This window comes from Colius striatus, chromosome 1, assembly GCF_028858725.1.
Source record: "Colius striatus isolate bColStr4 chromosome 1, bColStr4.1.hap1, whole genome shotgun sequence".
NCBI lineage: Eukaryota > Metazoa > Chordata > Aves > Coliiformes > Coliidae > Colius > Colius striatus.
In genome coordinates this window covers 69,116,671-69,139,008 of record NC_084759.1, presented here as the reverse complement: position 1 = coordinate 69,139,008, position 22,338 = coordinate 69,116,671, and the positions used below count along the sequence as shown (strand labels likewise).

Genomic DNA, 22,338 nt, shown 5'->3' with positions numbered 1-22,338 from the left:
AAGGATTCACGGGATAAACATTTTTCTTTCCCAGATAAGCAAATAGCCAAGACAGACCTAGTATTATCCTATCATAATCACCATCCATCCAAATTTAGAGATCAAAAAATTCCAGCCCTGAGCCAAAATGAAACATTTCTAGCAAACAAGCCATTAATGTTTTCGAGTCTCACTCCTGCCAAGGTTGCTGTGTTACAAGCAAAGGGGCTGTAGGTGTCTTTGAGACCCTTCTCAGCCTTCCTTGAGCTCCCAAGCCCAAGCCATCAGCTCTGTCCCACATCAGCACAAACCTTCGCTCTCACAACAATTTTCACGTTATTCACTGCTTGTCTTCTTTTAACCTAAATGATAACTTCCAAAGGAGGTTTTTGTAGAACATGCTTTTTTCCCTTGTCACAGCATTTTCAGCTGGAAGACATATTCAAAAGGAAAATTCTAAATACATTTCAACTGGTTTAACTTAAAAAGAAAAGCTACTGGTTCTCAGATGCAGTAAAAAAAAACCAACTCTTTTTTTTCATGCAAAATATTTCCCAAAGTATTTTTTCTAAAGGGATTTTGGTGGAGAAAACCACATTTCTCATTCAGCTCCTTTCTTCTAGTGAATTGACTGACTTGCCCACTACAGGCTGTGGCAAAGTAAAACCAAGTCAGGCAGAGGGACAAAGCATTTGCCTTGCTGTGAAGTAAAAAACCTCCATGTGCCGCTTTCCTGGTGAGCAGCTCAGATGCTGGATCAGCAGCGCAGCAGCGGTGCTAAGCAGGGCAGCAGCTGGGAAAATACCACCAGACCATGTCTCTGGTTTACTCAGGTGGCTGCAAATGCTCTGAGGATGCCCCCATCTCATTTTTTTACCACCTCTTATTCCTACCCTGTGATTTCAAAACTACCAGCACAAGTATCGCATGTCCCACCCTCACCACACCATTTTGACACTCCCTATGTCTACCTCTCCAGAGGTAGAACACTTTAGGAGAAGATACATCTCAAAGGCTTTGTGGGCAGTCGTGATACATGGTGCAATCCCACAGTATGGATTTCTTGCTAGCCAGACAAGCCGGGTATCCTTCTCACATTCTTTCCACAATGTAAAGAGCCCTTCCATGCTGCTTCTTTCTTTCTAATGTTGCTGGGTTGCAAAGCAGAAGTTTATAGTGAAGCTGCCCAGAGGTGGCCACGTACCTCGCTGAAGCCCCACCAAAGTGTTGACTTCCCTTGGTGGCTTCCTCTCTCCTTTCCCACTGCTTTGGTCTCCCTCTTATGCAGTTCCTGCCTACCACTTCTTTTTATACTCCCTAGTTTTAATCAACATAGCGTAGTTGGGAGAGTGTATCAAGGTATTACCGCAGCACAAATATTAATGTGATGTTTAAACAATGGGTTTTGTCATCTGTTACGCATAAGTATGCACTCAGACAACAGCTTTTTGAGTTTGTTACTGCTGCTTTGGAAATATTTAGTAAATCCATCACTCCTCTCTATTTTTCACAACTCCCCAAATTACACTTGCGTTGCTAATTCCCCTTGAGGGTCCATCCCAGCTTTCATTACTCTAGAAACTCAACTTTGCATATAATTTGATTGTTCTGGTCTCTAATAGTCATCCTTCACCTAGGCAGAGTCATCTTCTGCAGCTGTCTCCCTCTTGGAGACGACAAGAGGCACGGTTAGAACTAATGAAGACACAGTTATGAAAAACCCCAGGTAGGCCATAGGCATAGCTACTCACCCCAGCAATATCCCACTCGAGAGCGGTGTCCCAAAGCAAAGCCAAGCCTTATCTTCTCGTGACTTTGCCCTTTTGTGGGAAGGGCCTGGTCCCTCCCTGGTGCTTGAGACGGGAAGAACTGGAGCTCCCTGGATAGCCACTGCCACCTTTCAGCAGAGCTATTTTGCCAGCAAAGGATTACTTGAGTTTGCTCCAGCTTAGTCGGGGAATAAATACGTTTCACCTACGACTATAGATTTTGGTCACGAGGGTGAAGAAACCCTCCAGGGCACAGCAGCTGCTCCTCCTGATACAGCCTTCCCTGTCACCAGGCTCTTGCTCAACCTTAAATGAAATCAGTGCCAGTCTGTGATCAAAGAGGTGAGCACCATTAACAAGCAAGGGATTAAACAAAAGTTGGGAAGCCTTCCTAACTGAGGGAACCAACAACCACTCAGCTCTGGTTTGCCAGATCCAGCACTCTGTCATGGGACTCGAGCCCAAACCCGCCGGCAGCACCCGTCTGGGCTCCTCGGGGCCTGGGCGCCGGTGGCTGTGCTGAGGCCTGCTCCCAGGGCATTTCCCCAACGTTACAAACACAGCTCTCCTGGCACAGTTGGCTCTTCCTGCTCATGTGACGCCCATGAAACCAGCGCAGCAAAGCCCGGCGGGGGATCTGGCAGAAAGGGGAGGTGGCATTTATCTGTGAAACGTCTGTGGAAGCTCATTTTACCTGCTCCCACGCTCACACGCACAAGGCCTCAGATGTCTGCCCAGGGCCACCCACACACGGCACGGGGGATGAGGGACTCCAGCAGCCATGTCCTCCCTCTGTCTCCCGGGTGCCTCTTGGCCAGTGGTGACAGACTAATCTTTGACCAGATCTTTCATGCTTGTACAAGCTGTTGCTGTTACTCTTCTAGCACAGCAAGGATGACAACAATAACAAAAAAAACCCCAAGGCGGGTGCCCTGTGTTTGGCGGCAGTCACCCTCCTGCCATCGCAGTGGGGTGAGGGTGAGTGCAAGTATGAAGCTTGAAGGTGTGGGAACCTCTGCAAGATGATAGCGAGTGTACAGGGGAACTCATTTGTGTTTACGCCTACTTACTTCCTGCTGCGCCTCTGACTGTCCATTAGCAGTCAGCCAAAGCACCCTACAGCATGGCTCCTGAGCTGCAGTTATCACCAGGTTTGTGACTTCAATGAGATCAGAGCCCTAAATGTACCATATTCATCATCTCCCTCAACTCATAAACTTTTCCTCAACTGGGCTTTGAGATTACCTTGTAGCACATCAAGTAAACGAAGGATGGTGGTCACTAAGAAGAACAAACCCCACCTTGCTTTCACTGCCTCACGCTCATCTTCTACCCTGAAGTGGGGCTGCCTGGACCTCTATTTTTATCATCTGCTGAGACACCTTGCATGCTTTAAAGAGGGAAAACAGTGACTTGCACAAAGCCATCTGTAAACCCTTGGCTCAAAGGAGCCCCGAGGCCTCAGTATGACCCGGGGGCTTGGCAGCTGCATTGCCAACTGAGCACCTCGGGACAAGGCAGTCATGAGCAGATCCAGCAAAGAGAAACTGACTCCAAAAGGCTGGCAGAGGCATGCTGAAAATCACGAGGCACTGAGTCTTGAAGCTACCTGCAGGGAAAAGGCACAGCCACAGACTCCCCGGGACGCCCTCCCGCAGCGAGGCAGGGCATGATAGCCATCCCACCTGCAGGTGGAGGTGCACAGACATGGGAACATGACACATGCCAAGTGTAAAACCTGCAGTTTAAAAACTATAGGGTTTTTTGCCTGGGCCAAGTTTTTGGTAGTGGGGGTGGCTACAGGGGTGGCTTCTTTAAACAAAGAGTTGCCAGAAGCTTCCCCTGTAGCTCATAGGGTTAGGGCCAGTCAATTCTAAGCTGGACCCCGCAGCTGACCCAGGCCTGGCCAATTAGTGATGGAGGTAACACCTCTGTGAATAACAGATTTGAGAAGGGGAAGAAGTTGCTGCACAGTTGCTAAACTGCAGCAGCAACAGGGAGTGAGAATGTGAAAATATCTCCACAGACACCAAGGTCAGTGGAGAAGGAGGGAGAGGACAGTGCTTAGGCCCTGGAAGAAAGACCCCCATGTGATATGTGGTAAGGATCATGGTGAAGCATCTGTCCCCCTGCAGCCCATGGAGGCCACTAGGGAGCAGAGACCCACTCGCAGCCCATGGAGGACCCCATGCTGGAGTGGGTGGATGCCCAAAGGAGGCTGTGACTTGGTGGGAAGGTCACCCTAGAGCAAGTTCCTGGCAGGACCTGGGAGCCTATGGGGGAGGTGCAGGTTTGCTGTCAGGACTTGTGATCCTGTGAGGGACTCAGGCTGGAGCAGTTGGTACCTGAAGAACTGTTGAGTGACCCATGTTGGGGCAGGGTGTGAGGAGCTGCCCCCATGGGAGCCCCCATGCTGGAGCAGTTCATAAGGAACTGCAGCCCATGGAAAGAACCCACACTGGAAAAGTTCACGAGGGACTGACACCTGTGGGGAGGGACCCCACACTGTAGCAGTGGGAAGTGTGAGGAGGCCTGCCCCTGAGAAGCAGCAGCAGCAAAGTCCATCTGTAATGAATTGACAACAACCCCCATCCCCTGCGCCGCTGTGGGGGAAGGAAGCGGAGTCCAAGGAAGAGAAGGGGTGGGGAGAGGTGTTTTAAAGATGGTTTTATTTCTCATCTCCCTGCTCTTATTGTTTCTTTAATAAACCATACTTTTTTCTCATTAAGTTGAGTCTGTTTTGCCTGTGACGCTAATTGCTGAGAGATCTCTCCATCCTTATCTCAACTCACAAGCCGTTTGTTATATTTCTCTCTCTCTCCTGTCCAGTTTAGGAGGAGGAGTGATTTTATGACTTAGTGGACACTGGGCTAAACCACCACAAAAACCAACTGAGCTACATCATAGTTATTTCAGCACATACAGGGCTGAAGTTACTGGCAAGAAAAGCAAGTCGGTGAATAAGCTTGCCGTTTACAACAGGTGCTGTGAAGAAATTAACAGCAAAACTTCCCTTTCCTGCACATTTGTAGAAGTGGCAGCCATTTGGGCACGCACGCCCTTCTTGATTCTCTGGGGGAGTTTGGTTGAGCAGGAGGTACCATGCAGGTGGTGGCTTTTAAATACAAATGGCCAAGAATAGCTGACGGTGTCCTGTCATCACAGGTCTCCCCAGAACAGGCTGAGATCTGCTGAGATCTCCAGAGGATGGACATGGTTCTTGACCCCAAAAGTTGGGTTTATATCTAACAAAAGGAGCAGCATGAGGGAGATGATGATGATCGGCTCCAACCAAAGCCGAGGTCTCACAACTGTCATGTAAAGAGGAAGCTGCAGACACACAGTAAGAGGTATGAATGTTTCAAGTTGCTGAGAACATCTTGGGGCAAATAAATTTCCAATTAAGGCAGTAGTAAGACCACAAATGAATACTTTATCAAGAACTTCACTTCAAAACTATGTAAAAGAGACAGTACAAGTAGTTTAATCAATAAATCAACAGAGCATGTTGCAAATGAAGTGGGAGAATAAACAATAAAAAGAAATTATATTAAAACATTATTTAATCATAAAAGAAAGTTATAATACTCAGTAATTTATCAGGGTGAGAGTCATTTTAGCACAACAGGAAAAGCATCATCAGACATTTCAAGTAGGAGAGTTTAAAGGGGAGGTAGCTAAAAAAAATCAGTTTTAAAATATTCCATGTATCTCAGTAGTTCTTCATCCTTCCCTGATGAGACATTAACAATTGTGTTACAATTTAAAAGCAATAGATGCTGAACACCAGAACAAAGACTTTCTGACTGGTCTGGCCTAGGTCAGTCCTCTCCGAGCCATTCTGAAGAGCAGACGTTTAACCTGCAAATGGAAATGGTGGGACTCCTTTCACCCCCAGGCCTGTTATCTATTAAAACAGAGAGAGGAAAAAAACATGATGAGTGCAGTAATTCACAACTACCAGACACTTGCTTTAATTTAGAACAGGACCGTGTAGTCTAGCTTAACATCTTCTTATATTTTGTACACAGCAGCTCATCACAGCTGGGAACTTCCACCTATGCTTTTTCCCTACAGCTCAGCAACTGCAGGCCAGAGTCCATTCCCCAAAAGCCTCTTCTCATGTACTTCTAAGCCTTAATTCTTCAGTTCATAATGTAACCTTTGGTATAGGCACATATGGAAGAGCAGAGCTTTAAAACAAATCCTAAGGCGACAAATTTGCAAAGAGATAATTTAGCTCTAACTAACTAGAAAGTAAATAAAAGCAGATGCTTCTATCTGCCATTGATTAAGACACAGAATTGTTTACACATTCTTTCCACAAAAGAAAACTCAAACTGTGTTGGGAGGGGGAGAAGTAGAAAGAGTTGATGGCATAGAAAATGTGCAGTATCCTGTACAAATGTTAAACCCAGGAAGTATTTTCAAATCTCTACATACACTTCACTTCCTCATTCTGCAACAGCAATCAAAAATGGCTTAACAGGCACGACTGATGTTCTAACCTCCACCCTTTTTCCTGCTTCCCACCACACCAGCTGGTTTGCTGCCTGAATAATGCAGGAAGGCAAAAACAGCCCTTTAAATGGGACAAGAAAAAGTCTGATTTACCTTGAAAATGCTGCCGGCCTGTGGCTGCCGTGAAAGCCACTCTTTGTCCATCCCATCACTGGCAGAAGTCACATACATCTCCGAATAATCCTTTCCCCCAAAACAGCAGGAAGTTGTCTTGTCAACGGGAAGCTTGACAGTCTGGAGTCTTTTTCCTTGGGGAAAAAAAACCCCCACATATGCTGTTTCCTGTTTGTCTACTTAGGAGAAGAAATTAAGCCAAATTATTGCGAATAAGCAGCGTGGGGTTAGGTGCCCCACAAAGGCACCAGGGCAGCAGGGCAGGGGAGGCCCCATGCTGAGCTCCAGCATGCTTATGAGCACTGTGCCAGGCTGAAACTAGACTTCTGTAAACCATGGATGGTGGTGACGGTGCATTTTCTGACAAGTTTCAGTCTCAGCTATCACAAACAAATCCCACTCCCAATCCCAGCCTGTCCTCTAATTAAATGCTAATATCCCCAGCGCAGACGGCTGTACCTGAGCTCATCAGCTAGGCTGCCCATGCAGCCAATGGAAATGGGATATAATTCCTCCTAAAATAGGTCACAGGAATCACACCCTAGACCTCCTGACTCTTCTGCTTTCAACTACAAAGGAAGCCTGGAGCGAGCAGACCTTGTGCAGCTCTACTGAGGTATACCTCAATGCTACACCTCTACTGCCTGTAGTTATGGAAGATTAATTCCTAGAAGCTTTTCCTGAAATTTTCAAGAGCCTTTCAAATCAAGTTTGCATGAAACAGGGATCATGGGATGTGTTTGAAGTGTACAAGAAACAAGTGCTACCACAAGTAACGCATTTATGATATGACTAAATAGCTACCCTCCTAATGACAGCCGTAAACAGACAGATTGCCTCCAATCTGAACCAGAAGGCTGTCAAGACACCTTACACTACACTCCTAATTCTGGGCAGTTAGTGCTTATACCCATTATGCCTGTTTCTAGAAATCACAGACCCACAGAATGGTAGGGATTAGAAGAGACCTCTAGAGATCATCCAGTCCAACCCCCTGTAAAAGCAGGTTCACCTCAATTAGGTCGCACAGGAACGTGTCCAGGCTGGTTTTAAAAACCTCCAAGGAAGGAGACTCCACACCCTCCCTGGGCAGCCTGTGCCAGGGTTCCCTCACCCTCACAGGAAGGAAGTTTCTCCTCATGTTCAAGTGGAACTTTTTTGTATTCCAGCTTGTGCCTGTTAGCCCTTGTCCTGTTACTGGGCACTACAGAAAAAAGACTCACTCCAACCTCTTGACATCTGCCCTTTAGGTATTTATAAGCATTGGTAAGGTGTCCTCTCAGTCTTCCCTTCTCCAAGCTACACAGGCCTAGGTCTCACAGCCTTTCCTCTTAAGAGAGATGTTCCAGTTCCCTCATCATCTTGGTAGCCCTATAAAAAAATACGCTTAAAGCACACAAATCTCCTTACAAAACATGTCACTTCCCTGGCCCCTCAACTGCACCTGCCAAAGGGTTTGGTCCCCTGACAGTAACTAACTGCTCAGCGATGCGCTCAAACAGCAGGAGAGTAACTCTGATGTTGAGAACCCTACAAGGAGAAAGAAAAAGTGGAAAGTTTGTCCCACTGAACATCTATGAGAAGTTTTTGGTCAACTTTGGAGTGGGGCAACATTTCCCAGGAGGTGTTTACAAAAGCAAGGTCCAGTCTCTAAATCCTTTTGCCTCAGCCAACAAGCTGTGTCTCCATCCCCTGCACTGCAGCGCTGCAACAGACTGACAGAAAATAAGCACAGACCGAATGGTTTCAGCTGGACCACCACACAAAGCTGCTCATCAGCACAGGTAAAAGCGAGGCCACATTGTTATGACATTGTTGCAGTCCTCAAACAATTTTGGCCCACCTGGTTGGGTATGGTGCTCCCCAGAGACAGTTTGGGCTCTTTTTTTGGTGTGGGAAGATGGTCCAGCAGTGCAAAATAAGCCCTGACATGCCATGTGGTGCAGAACTAAACGATGCTACCCGATGCATTTTACTTGTTAGCAGAAATGTAACCAGTAGATGCAGAACACAGGACTGAGAGGGATGAGCAGAACTGTCTTTGCTCCACCAACAACTCTGACACAAGGGCTGGATACATTTAAACATTCTTTTAATCCCCAAATAAAACAGCAAGTGAGAGTACATGACCAAGTGAGAATACAAGAACCTCTTGTATGTAATAGCTTGGCAAGTTTGAGCACTCTGGGATTCCTGGTGCTGTATAGTAAGATTAGTTGGCACACATTTTGACCCAAAATGGCCAAAGTAAAAATCAAGTTCAAAGTGAAAAAAAACAAAATCAACACACGTGGAACAGTGTTTGGGTCATCAAAGATTATTTGCGCATCTGGTTAACAGGTTTTTGTCCTTAACAGGGTTTTTTTTTCCTTAACAGCTTTTTTTCCTTGACAAGAGCAGATTTTTCAAAACATCTACAGAACTCGGAGAGAAGAAGTCCTGACCGTTGCCTGGGAGTGACAAGCACCAATACAAGTCCCAAGACAATGCTCCTGCCAACTTGCTCTGGCAACACTTAGTGGTTATCCATTCAGCTGGCAGTGGAAGGACTACATGGCTAAATGAGTTACACGGCAGCCTATAAAATGCTCCGGAGGCCACCCTAGAAGTTGGCTGACACCAAGTCTGGGAGAAAATGAGTGGGAAGGGCATTCAAAGGGAAAAAATATGCACTGTTGGAGAAGCAAGAGCCCCAAAGACAAGAGGAGAGACCATGACTGCACTTGCAGAGCGGTCTCAGGAGGCAACAGCCTGGAGGACATTGTTTAAAAAGCTCTGAGATGAGCAGTGTCTTCCTGGAGATGCAAGCAAATCTGCACCTGGATGCTCCAAAACCTACCTAAAGTATTCATCTATGCTTCATATCTAGAAAAGAGAGAAACTTAGAAAACCTTTTAGACTGTATTATGATAAAGATTAATTCATTTAATTTAATATTAATATTAAATTTAATATTTAATTTCTAATTAAAAGACACAATTGCATAAAACTATCAGGTCACTAAGCAACTGGAAATTATGACAAGACTCAGAGAGGTTGGACTAGATGATCTCTAAAGGTCCCTTCCAACCCCTATGACTCTATGACTCGGCAATACATGAGTTAGACATCCCTTTCGAGCTCTTTGCAGACTCAGTGGGATCAGTCATCACAGCCTTTCCCTGTAGCACATCTGAATCTAAAGGCAGCAGCCATCAGGCTAAAAAAGCCTAGACCTGAAAAGCCGCTTCACCCTGAACCTCAAAACCTTCACTTAGAAAAGACGCCAAGGAAACAAGTTCCTTCACCCAATCCCTCTAAAAACAATGTCCAAGCTTCACCTTCAGTGAAACCTGAAAACCTCTCAAGGGCTTTAGATGAGCTCTTTATCAGTGGATGTATCTGCAACTGGCTGACAGACATTGAAGCCACACCTCACAGCTATTATGCATGAAAAGAGAGGTTTTCATGGAGTTCTCTTTAAACCTGTCTGGGTTATCTCCCTAAATAGCAACACCTCCAACAGAATTCATCACATTGCAGATCTTAGCTATTACTTTAAAATGATAATGCAGACAGAGCAGATAATCATGAGATAGTCACAAAGAAAGTTGGCTCCCTTTGACATGGACACTTAACCTGTGAAAGTTCTTGCTGCTGTTCACTGTGGGTGCTGGGAGTTTTACCTGGGTGAGGGGAGACAGAGTGGGTTCATGGAAGAGAAATCCACCGGCACTGAGACTGATGCCTCAAAATTACATCCAGAAAGACTCTGACCTGAGCATAGTTAGAGACTGGGAGTGCATTAGTAACATGTATTCTGCTGTCAAAATTCCTAGTCTCCCTATATAACTGCTTATGGACGCTATTCCCTTTAGCCTTGCCTTTAGAAAACACCTCCAAAAGGGAGAAGGAAAGGGAAAACAAGTGGAAAAAAAAAGGAAGCGGGTGAAGACCAGGGAGGAAAAGCACAAACAGGGAACCAGAGAGGAAAAATAGTGGAGTCCACAGCTCCAGGAAAGTACTCAAAGGGCTGGTGGAGGACACCAAGGAGTGCTCTGCCCACCGAAATGGGACCAGAAACAGGTCTCTGAGCTGCTGGGATCTCCCAGCTGGAGCTTCCTCCTCCTAAGGCCAGGGTGTAGACTCTGCAGGACAGAAGGAAGTCCCACAGGTCAGCAAGACCTTGTATGGGTACAAATCAAAAGGTGAGGGGAAAAGCACAGCCTGAACTTCAGGTAAGAGATTCCACTGGAGTCAGAAGAGAGGCTACAGCCTGACCCACCTGATACATGTGTGTTCCAGGATCTGCTGTGCACTGCAGAGGAGGCCCGGATCAAGGCATCCCTGAACTTCAGCCCCACAAAATCCCCAGACTTCTGTTAGAGCTGGACCTGGGTTCAAGAGACCCCTGAAGCAACAACCCAGTGCAGTTGCTCCTGTGCTGCATTACATAAACCTGTGCTGGCTCTGCCTGGGCTCTGTCAAAATCAGGGCCCCACTCACAATCCCTGGCCAAAATTGTGGTTCAGTCTCCCTAAAGTGCTTCACACATGTTTTTTCACCCAGACTAAATTGTACCCGGCACACCAGCAAAGCCCAGATGAGAGCAGTAACGATGGATGGGCTCAGACAATGGGCACACCCAAGACGTGGCTGTGGGAGTGATTAAATGCTGTGGGATTCGCTAAATATTTTGTATCATTTCAATTGCAAAACCTACAGCAGAAACAATTTTCAACAATAGAACAAATGTTGCTGGCATCAGTGTCACGTGGGACTTGTATTAACGTCAGCAGGCTGCCCAAATAAAGACATCATGCTGAAGAAACAAGACTAAAAAACATGGCTAAAGTCGTACTTGCCACCTCATGGCTTATTCCTTTTCTTCCACATCGTCTGTCAAAAAGGTAAACACTGTTCTTAAGTTTGGAGGATGCAATCTCAAAACAATTCACGAGTGTAATGGTCATCTCCTCAGCAACTTTACCCCTTCTAACGCAACAGAGGCTGGGAACAAAAGGAGACTTATTTACAAAGCTAACTTTTGAGAGCAGAGTGTATGTGTACACTGTTTCTGGGAGGGAGACAAAACCCACCTCTCATTCTTTACTTTTGTTCCTTCCTCTTTTTTTTAACTCCTCTCTTTCTTCAAACACAGAATCCCAGTCCACCCTTTGCAAGGACTTACCTGTCTGAGGGTCGAGACGAATCACTCTCCCACCATTGTAACAAGCTACCCAGAGTTTGCCTTCTGTATCAATGCACATCCCATCAGGAATGCTTTCCTCTTTTTCCATTTTGTATATACTCCTACGGCTGCCTGCAGGGTAGAAAAACCACAACAACATCTGATTGAGACAGCTGTTAAAATTTTTATCAGTCACATCCCAGCAGAGTTATTTGTACTATTATTCGCAGAAGCTGTGCTGAAGTCCTGAGTTTTTCTGGTATGAAAAGAAATAGATCATGTCTGCTGCCCTGCTCATTCCCTGAGAAACAGTTGTTTCTCAGCGTGAAAGCCTTTGGATCAGTTTCTATCTGTTAGAAAGTACAATCCTTTCTGCTGGTGTTCTTTTCTAGTGCACCACTCATGCTCCTTACTCATAACACCACATGAATGGCGAAACAAATTGATGTTATATATATGCAGAAAATTAGTTGCTTGTTTTAAAAGCAGTTTGGATCATTTGAAGCATGGGTCACTTCCAGTCAGAACACTGGAGACTTTTCAAAGAGATTGCTGGAACGTGCCAATAATCGCTGTTCCAACACAAAACTAACCTTCAGATATATAAACTGAGAGATTATACAAACACAGAGTCAGGAAAAACATTGACTTCAAAGGCACACTGTCAACCTTAAAAACAAACAACCCTATCTGAACTTTTATCCACTGTTATTAAAGAAAATTAAAACCAACTTTCCAAGATTGTTTATTTTACGCTCTGACAGCTTCAATGTTTCTCATATGTAGCAATAATTTTAATGAGTTTCCTCTGTGCTCCCGGGGATTGACAGATTGCCCACAAAAAGAGAGTGGGGTAGTAGGCGTGGGAGAGAGAGAGAGAGAAAGGGGGGGGGTTGGTGGGAAACACCCTATATCCTACAGAAAAATTCAATTGTAAGCCATGGCAGAGAGACACCAGGACAAGGTGTTCACCTAAAACAATTCACAGTTTTGAAATTAAGTACCACACGGACCAATGTCTTTTAAAGCAAAATACTGCGGTCCGTGTACTCAAAACCAAACTGTTAGTCCAAGCCACTGGAAATTTTCTTTTGCCCAAGCTTGTAAAAGCCCTTAAGGGGTTGTTGGTTTTGTTTTAAATAAACAGAGGAAGTTTTGAGTTACTGTTTCCCAGTCGCTGCTTACCTCTGTCTGCAGAATTTTCATCTAAAAGCTTAATATTTTAAAAACCAAAACAGGGTGAAGAGGTTTTGCACAAGACTACAAAGCTTTCTGTTAATTTGCGTCTGCTGTCGTAAGAAACACTCAGCCACCGTCCTCCAAGAAATGCTTAGCCCTTTTTCACACAGGAAGATCAGCGATGCGCTGTGTTTACTACTCAAACTACTCCATGCAACTTAAATACTTTAGAATATTACCAAAAGATCTCTGTCTAGTTTAAGCTAGGAGTCTAGACAGGCTCAGATATATGTTAATATGGTTTCTATTGTCTTCATAGAATCATAGAATGGTAGGGGTTGGAAGGGACCTTTAGAGATCATCTAGTCCAACCCCCCTGCAGAAGCAGGGTCACCTAGATCAGGTCACACAGGAATGGGTTCAGGCTGGTTTTGAAGACCTGCAGAGAAGGAGACTCCACACCCTCCCTGGGCAGCCTGTGCCAGGGTTCCCTCACCTGAACAGTAAAATAGTTTTTCTTTAAGTTTAAATGGAACTTTTTGTGTTCCAGCTTCATCCCATCAGAAAAAAAAGGGATGCCCCAACCTCCTGACACCCACCATTTAGATATTTGTAAATATTAATGAGACTTCTCCTTCAATCTCCTCTTTTCTAGACTAAACAGCCCCAGTTCCCACAGCCTTTCCTCGTAAGGAAGGTGCTCCATCCCCTCGACTTTGTCCTAAAAGAGGTTTCTGAAGAAGCACTCCCAAAGCTCTGACCATCGCTGCATAATAATCAGAATGGAAACAAACATCACCATCTTTAGGCACAAAGGAGTATTTCAGAATACAACAACTCATACCAATTTTTCCCGTTTGGATGTCATAATCGAAGGCATCCACTGAGTAGGACAAGCTATCAATGTAAAAGAAGGTTTTGTGATCCAGCGACCAGTCCAGCCCATTAGAAATGTCCACCTGATCAAAGTGCTTCACCACTGAGAGGTCAGAGTACAGTGTGTACAGAGAGCCCTGGTGTCTTTCCAGCACAGCAGGTCTAATTTCCTCTGCCATGGTACCTGTGCAGAGATAAAGAGGAAAAAAAGCAGATTCAGAGTTTAGTGTCTCTCTCTCAGGATTGGTGGCAGCTCCTTGCTATGATGATGACTACCAATGCAGATGAAAACAGTGTGGTTGCATCAGAAATTCATGGAAGAAACCGAGTTAAAAGCAAAAGAGAAAGGTAGATTTCAAAAGTGCATCCTTCCAGCAGAAGATGGCAAAATATACTCTTTGGGTTTTTTTGTTGAACTGTGGCACAAATGGTGTGCAGCATGATTTCTGCTAAACATTTTATTCAGTCACTCAAATATTAAGAAAGGTGTGCTCAGAATTTAACCCCCCACAAATCTTAACAACTTGTAGAGCAGCAAGACTGGACAAAAAATGTCCTCCTCCCTCAGAATGAGTCTTACTAAAAACCTAATCTTTGTGTCCCTTAAGCCCAGGGACCCAACTACAGGGCAGACACAGAGAATGGCATTGTAAAAAACAGGAGGACAAGATCACAGGGTGGCTGAAGCTGGGTGAGCCACCATGAGGTAGGGTCAGCCACCACAGGTTGCTCATGGCAGAGTTGCACCTTGCAGATATCCACTTCCCTGCCACTCTGGATAACCTGTTCCGCTCTTTGACATCCTCAGTAAAAGGGTTTTCTTACCTTTAAACAGAATTCACTGAATTTCAGTTTGTGCCCATTGCCCATCTTGTCACCCAAACCCATGGAAGCAGCAGAAAGGAGGAACTACCTGCAGCATACCTGCAAAATACCTCCCTGCAGGGTCCACTTTCCCATCGTTGAATCGGTTGTTAGATTTATCCTGGTCCACTTGAGTAATGGTAGTTACCAACTGCTCTTTCCATTTCAAAGCAGCAAACCTGGTTCCCAGGGTGATGACATAATCCCCAGACTTCCGGAGAGCCACAGAGCTCACTGGAGCATCTAGAAACAGGGTGAAAAAGAAAAGTGGTACATGCTGTGGAGAGACATTTCTTTTCTGCCCACTTTTAGACATGCAAGCAGTCACATCAAACAGACTCTACGAGACCACACGTAAGAGAAACAACCTACTTGTCTACCAACAAAACAAATGTTTAAATCACAGAATGGTAGGGGCTGGAAAGGACCTTTAGAGATCATCTAGTCCAACCCCAATGCTAAAAGCAAGTTGGCCTAGATCAGGTCATACAGGAACACGTTCAGGCTGGTTTTGAAAACCTCCAGAGAAGGTGACTCCACACCCTCCCTGGGCAGCCTGTGCCAGTGCTCCCTCACTCTCACAGGAATGAAGTTTTTCCTTAAGTGGAACTTTTTGTGTTCCAGCTTTTGTCCATTTTCCTGTGTCCTATCACTAGGTGCTAGAGAAAAGTGTTGCCCCATCTCCTTGACATGCACCTTTAAAACACTTGTAGGTTTATAAAACATTATAAAAAATACACAGAAGTAGTTTATTTCACACAAAGAGACCATACTTGATGTGTACAGAAAGTTGCTACTAAGAGAATCGCCAGTTTGGAACATAGAAACTCAATGACTTTATAGTATGACCATTGATCCCAGAAGTGATAATCATCACCAGCACCTGGTTCTGCTAAGGGCTTTAAAAAACAAACAAAAAACCCCTCTCAAACATAAAAAGGGGGATAGATACAGGCATGTAAGCTTTTTACAACAGGTTACTACACAGGTCCTTCCCCCTGCCAAGAAGGGTAAAAATCGATTGCCTCAGAGGTCTGGTGCAACCATTTATTTGGCACAGCTCCTGGGTAAATTAGCCTTACACTCAAGGAGACAGAGAGTATCTCTGCACTGGGACAGGTCACGCTGGACAGGAGAGACTCCTCCCTGCACCATACTCTGTTGTGCAGCTCAGACATCCCTCCAGCTGCACCAAGAACACACCATGGAGCGGTAGACTGCAAAACTGAAAGGTTAGTTTACGCTCATTTGCATCATCATGCTGTAAAACTTTGATGGCAGGTTGTTATACAGTTAAGCTAGTAAAAAAACACAGATAAAGGAGTGTGAAGATAACATTTCTGTAAAAGCCTCCAATCAGCCACAAGATAAATTATGGCAACTTTAAACAGGGCAATAAAAAGTCTGGGATATTTAATATGCATAGGATTAATCACCAAATTTCTGATTTAAAAATCAAGCATTTACCGTATTTATAGCTTTGCAAAGGCATAATTAGGTAATAGTGACACAAACACAACCACCACCAGCCACCACTGTTGCCAAGATGATCTGCTCCTTTCTGGCTGCCTGCTCTTGGCTCAGGGTGCCCCTTCCCTTTGCAGCCCCACTGTGCCAGAAACCCAAATGCCACTTGTCCCGAACAGCTGAGTTGCACACCTGAGTGCAAGCTCCGCTCGAGCAACTCCTTCGTCTAGAGACCTACAACTGCATCACTGAGGCTGCTGGTGGTCTGGGCTCACCTCTTCCCATGCAGAGCCCCCTCACCTGCCAAAGGAAGTTGTCCACAGGAGCCCCTGGGCCTTCTCTGTGACGCCAGGGGAAGCAGCTCCCAAGCATAGCAGCCTGTATAGCCCTGGCCTTGCCCTGGAGGTGTCAGCTCCCCGGGTGCCTCTACAATCACAAGACTGACCCTGTACATCCCAATAAAGCAACCCTCAGGAGAAAGGAGGGCATTAGGCAACCCAGAGGGACACAACCACCCTACTGTTCCCTGCACAAGTGAGCCCTTGCACCCAGCTTGCTCTGCAGCCACCCTGGAGGGCTTTGTCAAGCCGCACCCACAGGAACCAACTTATTTGCAACACCACAATAGACCATAAGGTCTCCCCCCTGGGGCACAGTTATGTGTGTCCTCCCTATGGAAAGGGCATTTGAAGCTGTTGCCAAGTGTGGGGCTGTTGTAATTCCCTGTAAGCTTCAGTAATGAGTAATTTCTCTCTGCTTCCACTTTGGACATCAACCTGCTATTTTGATCACTTGGCACTCTCCGAGTGTTTCGGTTTGGGTTTTCTTTTTGTGCTTTAATCATGGCACAGCTATTAATTGTTACCATTTTATTATTAAGGAGGAAAAAAAACGGAGTGAAAAAAGAGAAAAGATAAAACCAAACAACTACCTACTTCAGCTACTGTCCCTTCTATATCACCAGAGAGGCCACATGTAAAAGATTTAAACATAAAAAGAAACTATTTTACTGTGAGGGTGACGGAGCCCTGCCACAGGCTGCCCAGGGAGGGTGTGGAGTCTCCTCTGGAGGTCTTCAAAACCCACCTGGACATGTTCTTGTGTGACCTGATCTAGGTTGAACCTGCTTCTGCAGGGGGGTTGGACTAGATGATCACTAAAGGTCCCTTCCAACCCCTACTATTCTGTGATTCTATTATTATGCCTTTGAGAGTAGGTCCAAGTCAGAGGAGGAGGCAGGGAGAGGCATGCTCCCTCAGCTAAAGCAAGAGGCAAAACATTTGGGAAGCAACATTCCACAATTAATATCAGAGCTTTTCCCATCTTATAACTGGTAACTATAGTAATCTGAAGGGCAGACAAGCGTGGATCAATTTATTTAGGTATGTGAACAGCTTATAGGTGGGCAACAAGAGAAGTGATTTCCAGCAAGTGTTACCAAACATGAAAAAGTAAGAAATACAAGTACTTAAACCATTTAAGGAGGTGTCTTCAGACAGACAAGTGTTTATGTCATCGCATTCAGAGGTAAACCTGCAACTCTTTCTTTATGAATTGGCACATCCTTTCCTTTCTGGAATAAATACTTGGAACTATTGAGACTCTGGCTAGTGAGACTCGAACATTTAATAAACCTCATCATCTCCTTAAATCATTACGTTAATTTTTCTTCCAATAAATAAAGTGTTATGGGCATTACTCATTCAAATCAGTAACAAAACTCACCCAGACATCAACATCAAAGAGAGTCTTGGTAACCCTTATCTCTGGGACAAAGGAGCAGAAGATAATAGGTTGTGAACAATTTACAAGAAAGAGATAAAATGTACTCCAACAACATGAAATCATGAAAAAAAGCCTTCATGACTATGTCTGACCAATCACTATATTTGGTTTGCTGCATGCTGTTTCCTTTGGCCTAGCAAGGTCAGGTTTTAGGGAAAAGGTCTCCTTATATGAGAAAGGAGAGCCATCCAGCATCAGCTACAGGAGTCCTATCCATGTTCAGCAGGAATGCAGCACCAAGTCAGAACTTACAATTTTTACAGTCAGGAGAGGGTTTTTCAAGCCATTTCTTACCCACAGAGACAGTCTCCACTTGCTTGGTGACCGAGCTCCAGCGGCACACCTTTCTGCCTGTGATGTCCACGAAGAGGAGCGAGCTTTCCTTCTCATCCCAGACAGGCGACTCCCCGATCCTGTAGCCCTCCTTAACAACACACTCGATCTTAACGGATGACATACCTATGGGGAAAAACCGTTCCGTTCGTATGTACGTCTGTCAAGAGCAAGCGCGTAGCGACTCAAATCCCCGAGCCCGAGCGCTGCACGCCGGTGTGTGTGCCCGCGGCCGCCTCACAGACACATTTCCCATCTCCGGCAGTTTTACCTGTACAGAGCACAGAGCTGCGGGGCTTATTTGCGCTCCGTGATCACCAACGACTCTCACACATCCTAACACGTGTGTTTCACCCCATCCCTGTCCAAGCCCGCGGGGCTCGCGGCGCGGGGCCTGGAAGGCGCCTGGGGCCGGCCGGGCACCCGACGGCTCGCTGCGCGGCCCGGCTCGGCCCGCTGACACCAGGACAGCACATTAAAGGACCACAGAAACAAAACAAACCGCCAAGAAAGAAATACCAAAACAAATCCGGGTGTGGTAATAAAAGAAAGGGGAAAAAACCCCAAACCCAGAAGCGGGTGGGACGTGTGTGTGCGCCGGGCCGGGGCTCGCCGGAGGGCAGGAAGGTCGGCCCGCCAAGGGGCCCGCCCCTCGCCCGCTCAGGCGCCCCGCCCGCGCCAGCGGCACTGCTGCCGGCCCCGCGCCGCTACCATTTAAACGCGCACACACACCCCCCCTCATATACACACACATCTGAGAGAAAAGGGTAGTAACAATAAACGACGCTCCCGACCGCCTCACCTGTTAGCAGCGGCACAACCAAAGGTGCCGGCCGGCCGCCGCCACGGCCACTTTTATAGCGCGGAGGGTGAGGGGAGGCGGGCACGCTCTGCGGGGCCGAGGGGCCGGCGGCGGCCGGGCCGTGAGTGCCCTCGGCAGGGGCGGGCCTCAGGCCGTGCCCTGCCCTGCCGGGGCTGTCCTGCCCTCCCGGCCAAGGCCGGGCCGCCTGCCATCCTCTCTTTGTAGGGCTGAGGCCAGCACAGGGCGCACGCAAGAGCGGCTGCTCAGGATGGGGCGGCTTGGCTTCCCCCACCCCTAACCCTTCCCCCGAAGAGCTGCAGCTAGGCAGAGCAAGAAGATGTTTCTGTCGGTGGTGGCAGAGTTTATCGGGGCCCGAGTGGCTGATTTCTGAAAGGCCTGGGCTGTATGTGCCTTCTCCTGCCTGTGGTTCAGGCATCCACTGCAGCTTGGCCCCAGCTTGTAGCTGCAGGGGCTTTCCCTTCACAGCTCCCACAGCCTTGCCCCGATGATCCACAACTCCAGCATGCTCCCTCCCTTTTCGTTGCCCTAGCTGTAAAGCCTCAAAAACTTCCAAAGGTGAGACACAAATGGCTAACAAAAAAGTTCTCCTGTACAATTCTCTGTTGTACGTGCCTGTCTCCATGCTATAACCGCGGTGGCTCATATGTCTCAAAGCATAAAGCAAAGGGCACTTCGTAAATATCAGCTCATCTTCTCTACAGCCCCTGACAAGGGAGCCGGTCATCTCCCTTGGGATCTATGACTTAAAAGTTACTTTGGGCTCAATGCTCCATGTCTTGTATGTCTCCTCCTGGCAACTCAGGGCGCAGCAGGTAGGCAAAGGCTGGCTCGCCCCTGTGCCCCCATGAAACAGGATTAACTTGATTGCTCCAAAACCCACCCCATCCACCAGGCTCTTGTTTCCTGCTGGCAAGTGTAGCAGCCTCAAAGGGCAAGGCCATGTGCTGAACACCGGACTGATCACACAGCACACACTGGGGCCTTTTACCAAGCAGCCCTCTCACCACTGCTGTGAAGAGTTTATCTCCTGTCAGGCATTTTTATTGTGTTACCTTTATCTATACAGCAGGTACTCACACCCCAGGCTTTGGTCACGTTTTCTTTCAGTGGCGTATTTGTAAAGTTCATGGGCTACATGACTTTACCAACACGTGTTTCATGCAGGTTTCCTTCAATGGAAAACTAAGATGATATTAACTTACTGTCACCTTACCGGAGCAGATAAGCTTTTTCTTTTTTTAAGAGCATAGCATTACTTCAGCGCTTAGCACTGGATTTTCTCTTTCTGCCCCCACTGCTGTGTAGTACAACAAACATCAGGGTTTTGTCTCAGAGCTGAAGCAAGCCACATGCTAGTGACTGCCAACACAGAAAACAACCAGAAAAAAAGAGTGTCACATACATTTTACAACATGGAGAGAAGATCCAGAGGTTTTAAAAAACAAATGTATGCAAAAAAATCATTAAAGTATAGTGAAGCACAATTAGTTCTTACAAAGCTCAGCTGCATTTGTGCTGCCGTCCTGTTGCCCTTGCACACTACGAGGCCATTTGAGATATGTGGCCAATGCAACTACTTACTGAATTCAGCAGCAGGAGATCCACCATCTACCCACCTAGCCAGTCTCTGATTTAGGCATTTGCCAGCATGGTTTGGAGGCATCAAAAACAAGCTGTGCGTTGGCACAGCTCCTGTTGGTGTTTGGTTACAACACAGACCCTGGTCCTCTTCCAAAGTGCCAAACAATTTGAACGTGGATCTTTAGTTACACGGGTGGTCCTGCTTTGTCTTTTCTGCAGTGGCTAATCCAGGCTTGCTGAAAGGTAGCGCTGAGAAATTGGGGGGAAATGTGCCTTCACAGAGAGCATATGAGCCAAGGTCTTCTGCCAGTACAAGTTCACTACGGGAGAGAAGAGCACAGAAGAGATGGCTGACAAGTGGTGCTGCCATGGGAACTTCCTAGTGTTGCATTGCAGCCGGGATGCCTACTCTGTAGCCTCCAAATCTGAGCGATGGGAAGTACGCACAGCACTGTGTGGCTTTCAGAGGAGATGGCTGGTGGCTCAGCCTTTATTGCACACGGTTGGGCACATTGCAGACTTAGTCTGCCAGCTTTGCAGGGAGCAGTGGAATTTCAGATTATTATCACGACCATGAAGAACAGTTCCCTGAGCCTGACACAAGCCATTACCCTTCTCAGCAGTTCTGGAGAACAGCCTAGTGTGCCAGAGACCTGGAAAAATCTCTCACCTGTAAGGTCTGCAGGGAAGAACGGGTGCTGAACAATTTCAGGGCTTATAAGAATAAACTGTTTTTTGCTTGTGCTGCTTCCTGAACAGTCACAGTTGCTCTTTTCTGCTTTTATGAGCCTGATCCTGTCACTTCTTCATGTTTATCTTTTTTTCTTTCACCCTGAGTCTTCTTGGTTTACTTCTCTGTTAGCCCTCCTCCCTGCTTGGAGGTGGGAGGTCTGTAGGCCTTATCCACATCTGGTACAAAGTGAAAATGCCTTATGTCAGCCACCTCAGGGCACCGCACCAAGGGAAGCTGCTGGGCTTCCTCCACTGAGAAGCTGAGAAGTCTCATCTGTTTACTAGTCTGGATGATCACAGACAGGTATTTAAATACTCATGCGGTTTGAACATGTGCCAAAGCACACCATTTTGCTGCTTTGCAAACGTGTCCTTGAGAGAAAGTGGCACAAGGGTGTTCAGACAGCAGACTCATGCCCATTGATTAATTTACGCTCACGGTTGTCACAGTGTCAGAGAAGTTAATGCAGAATGGATTAAGGTTCTCAAACAGGGAATCTTTTCTAAAAAAGGGCTACACAAGTCACGTTGAAGCATTTAGCCTGAAAAGTCCAGTTTCTCTCACAGAACAAGCAACAGTACCCTCTACTTATTACAGTTTATTATGCAGACTTCTTTTAGCATCATTTCTTATGTAGTGGTCACAGCCTCACAAAAAAAAAGCATCTCACAGCTAAGAAGGTAGCACTATAAGCAGCCATATGCCTCCTGCCAGCGGAGCCAGCTTCTGAAGCGTTTCACAAACCACCCCTCACACTTGCATCTCCAACTTCTTTGCCCTGCAAGCACCTGCAACTGACATTTCCTGCCACCTTAAGCTGCCTCACAAAGTCCAGTCTGTGTCCTTCTAGTGCTCGGAGCAGCTGGGGAACAGGGCGCTTCAGAAAGGACAAATGTTCTTCAGTGGAGCCCAGCCAAGACGTTTTTCATTAATGCCTTACTCTTCTGCTTTTTAGGCCCCACGTGACCTGGATTTGCATTTTGCTCCCCTCAAGATGAAAAACACACTCAAAGAGCATTGATCCTTCCTATGGCAGCTGCAGAATTACAGCCACAACAGAGGCCGTGCAAGGGAGCCAGGACTTGAGGGAAGGGCATCATCTCTCATTCAAGTAGCTGATTGAGCAACAGTGCTCCACTGTTTG

At 46.5% G+C, this 22,338-nt stretch overlaps 1 protein-coding gene across 6 annotated transcripts; it reads right to left on the bottom strand.

The window, feature by feature from the left end:
- Nucleotides 1-5,237: 5,237 nt before the first annotated feature.
- On the bottom strand, nucleotides 5,238-21,186 carry RGN (regucalcin). 6 transcript variants are annotated; one of them, XM_061988515.1, is made up of 7 exons: nucleotides 21,132-21,186; nucleotides 18,019-18,183; nucleotides 14,533-14,715; nucleotides 13,577-13,792; nucleotides 11,554-11,685; nucleotides 6,363-6,562; nucleotides 5,238-5,655 (listed from the first exon to the last, which is right to left on the bottom strand). In XM_061988515.1, the coding sequence occupies exons 2-7, from the start codon at nucleotides 18,179-18,181 to the stop codon at nucleotides 5,605-5,607; spliced, it is 945 nt and encodes a 314-aa protein (XP_061844499.1). In that variant the 5' UTR covers nucleotides 18,182-18,183; nucleotides 21,132-21,186; the 3' UTR covers nucleotides 5,238-5,604. The 6 variants fall into 6 exon arrangements, with proteins under 6 accessions (XP_061844499.1, XP_061844496.1, XP_061844500.1 ...); XM_061988512.1 differs by lacking the exon at nucleotides 21,132-21,186 and adding an exon at nucleotides 18,860-18,981; XM_061988516.1 differs by lacking the exon at nucleotides 21,132-21,186 and adding an exon at nucleotides 18,860-18,981 and having other exon boundaries at nucleotides 6,363-6,559.
- Between the last annotated feature and the right edge of the window lie 1,152 nt (nucleotides 21,187-22,338).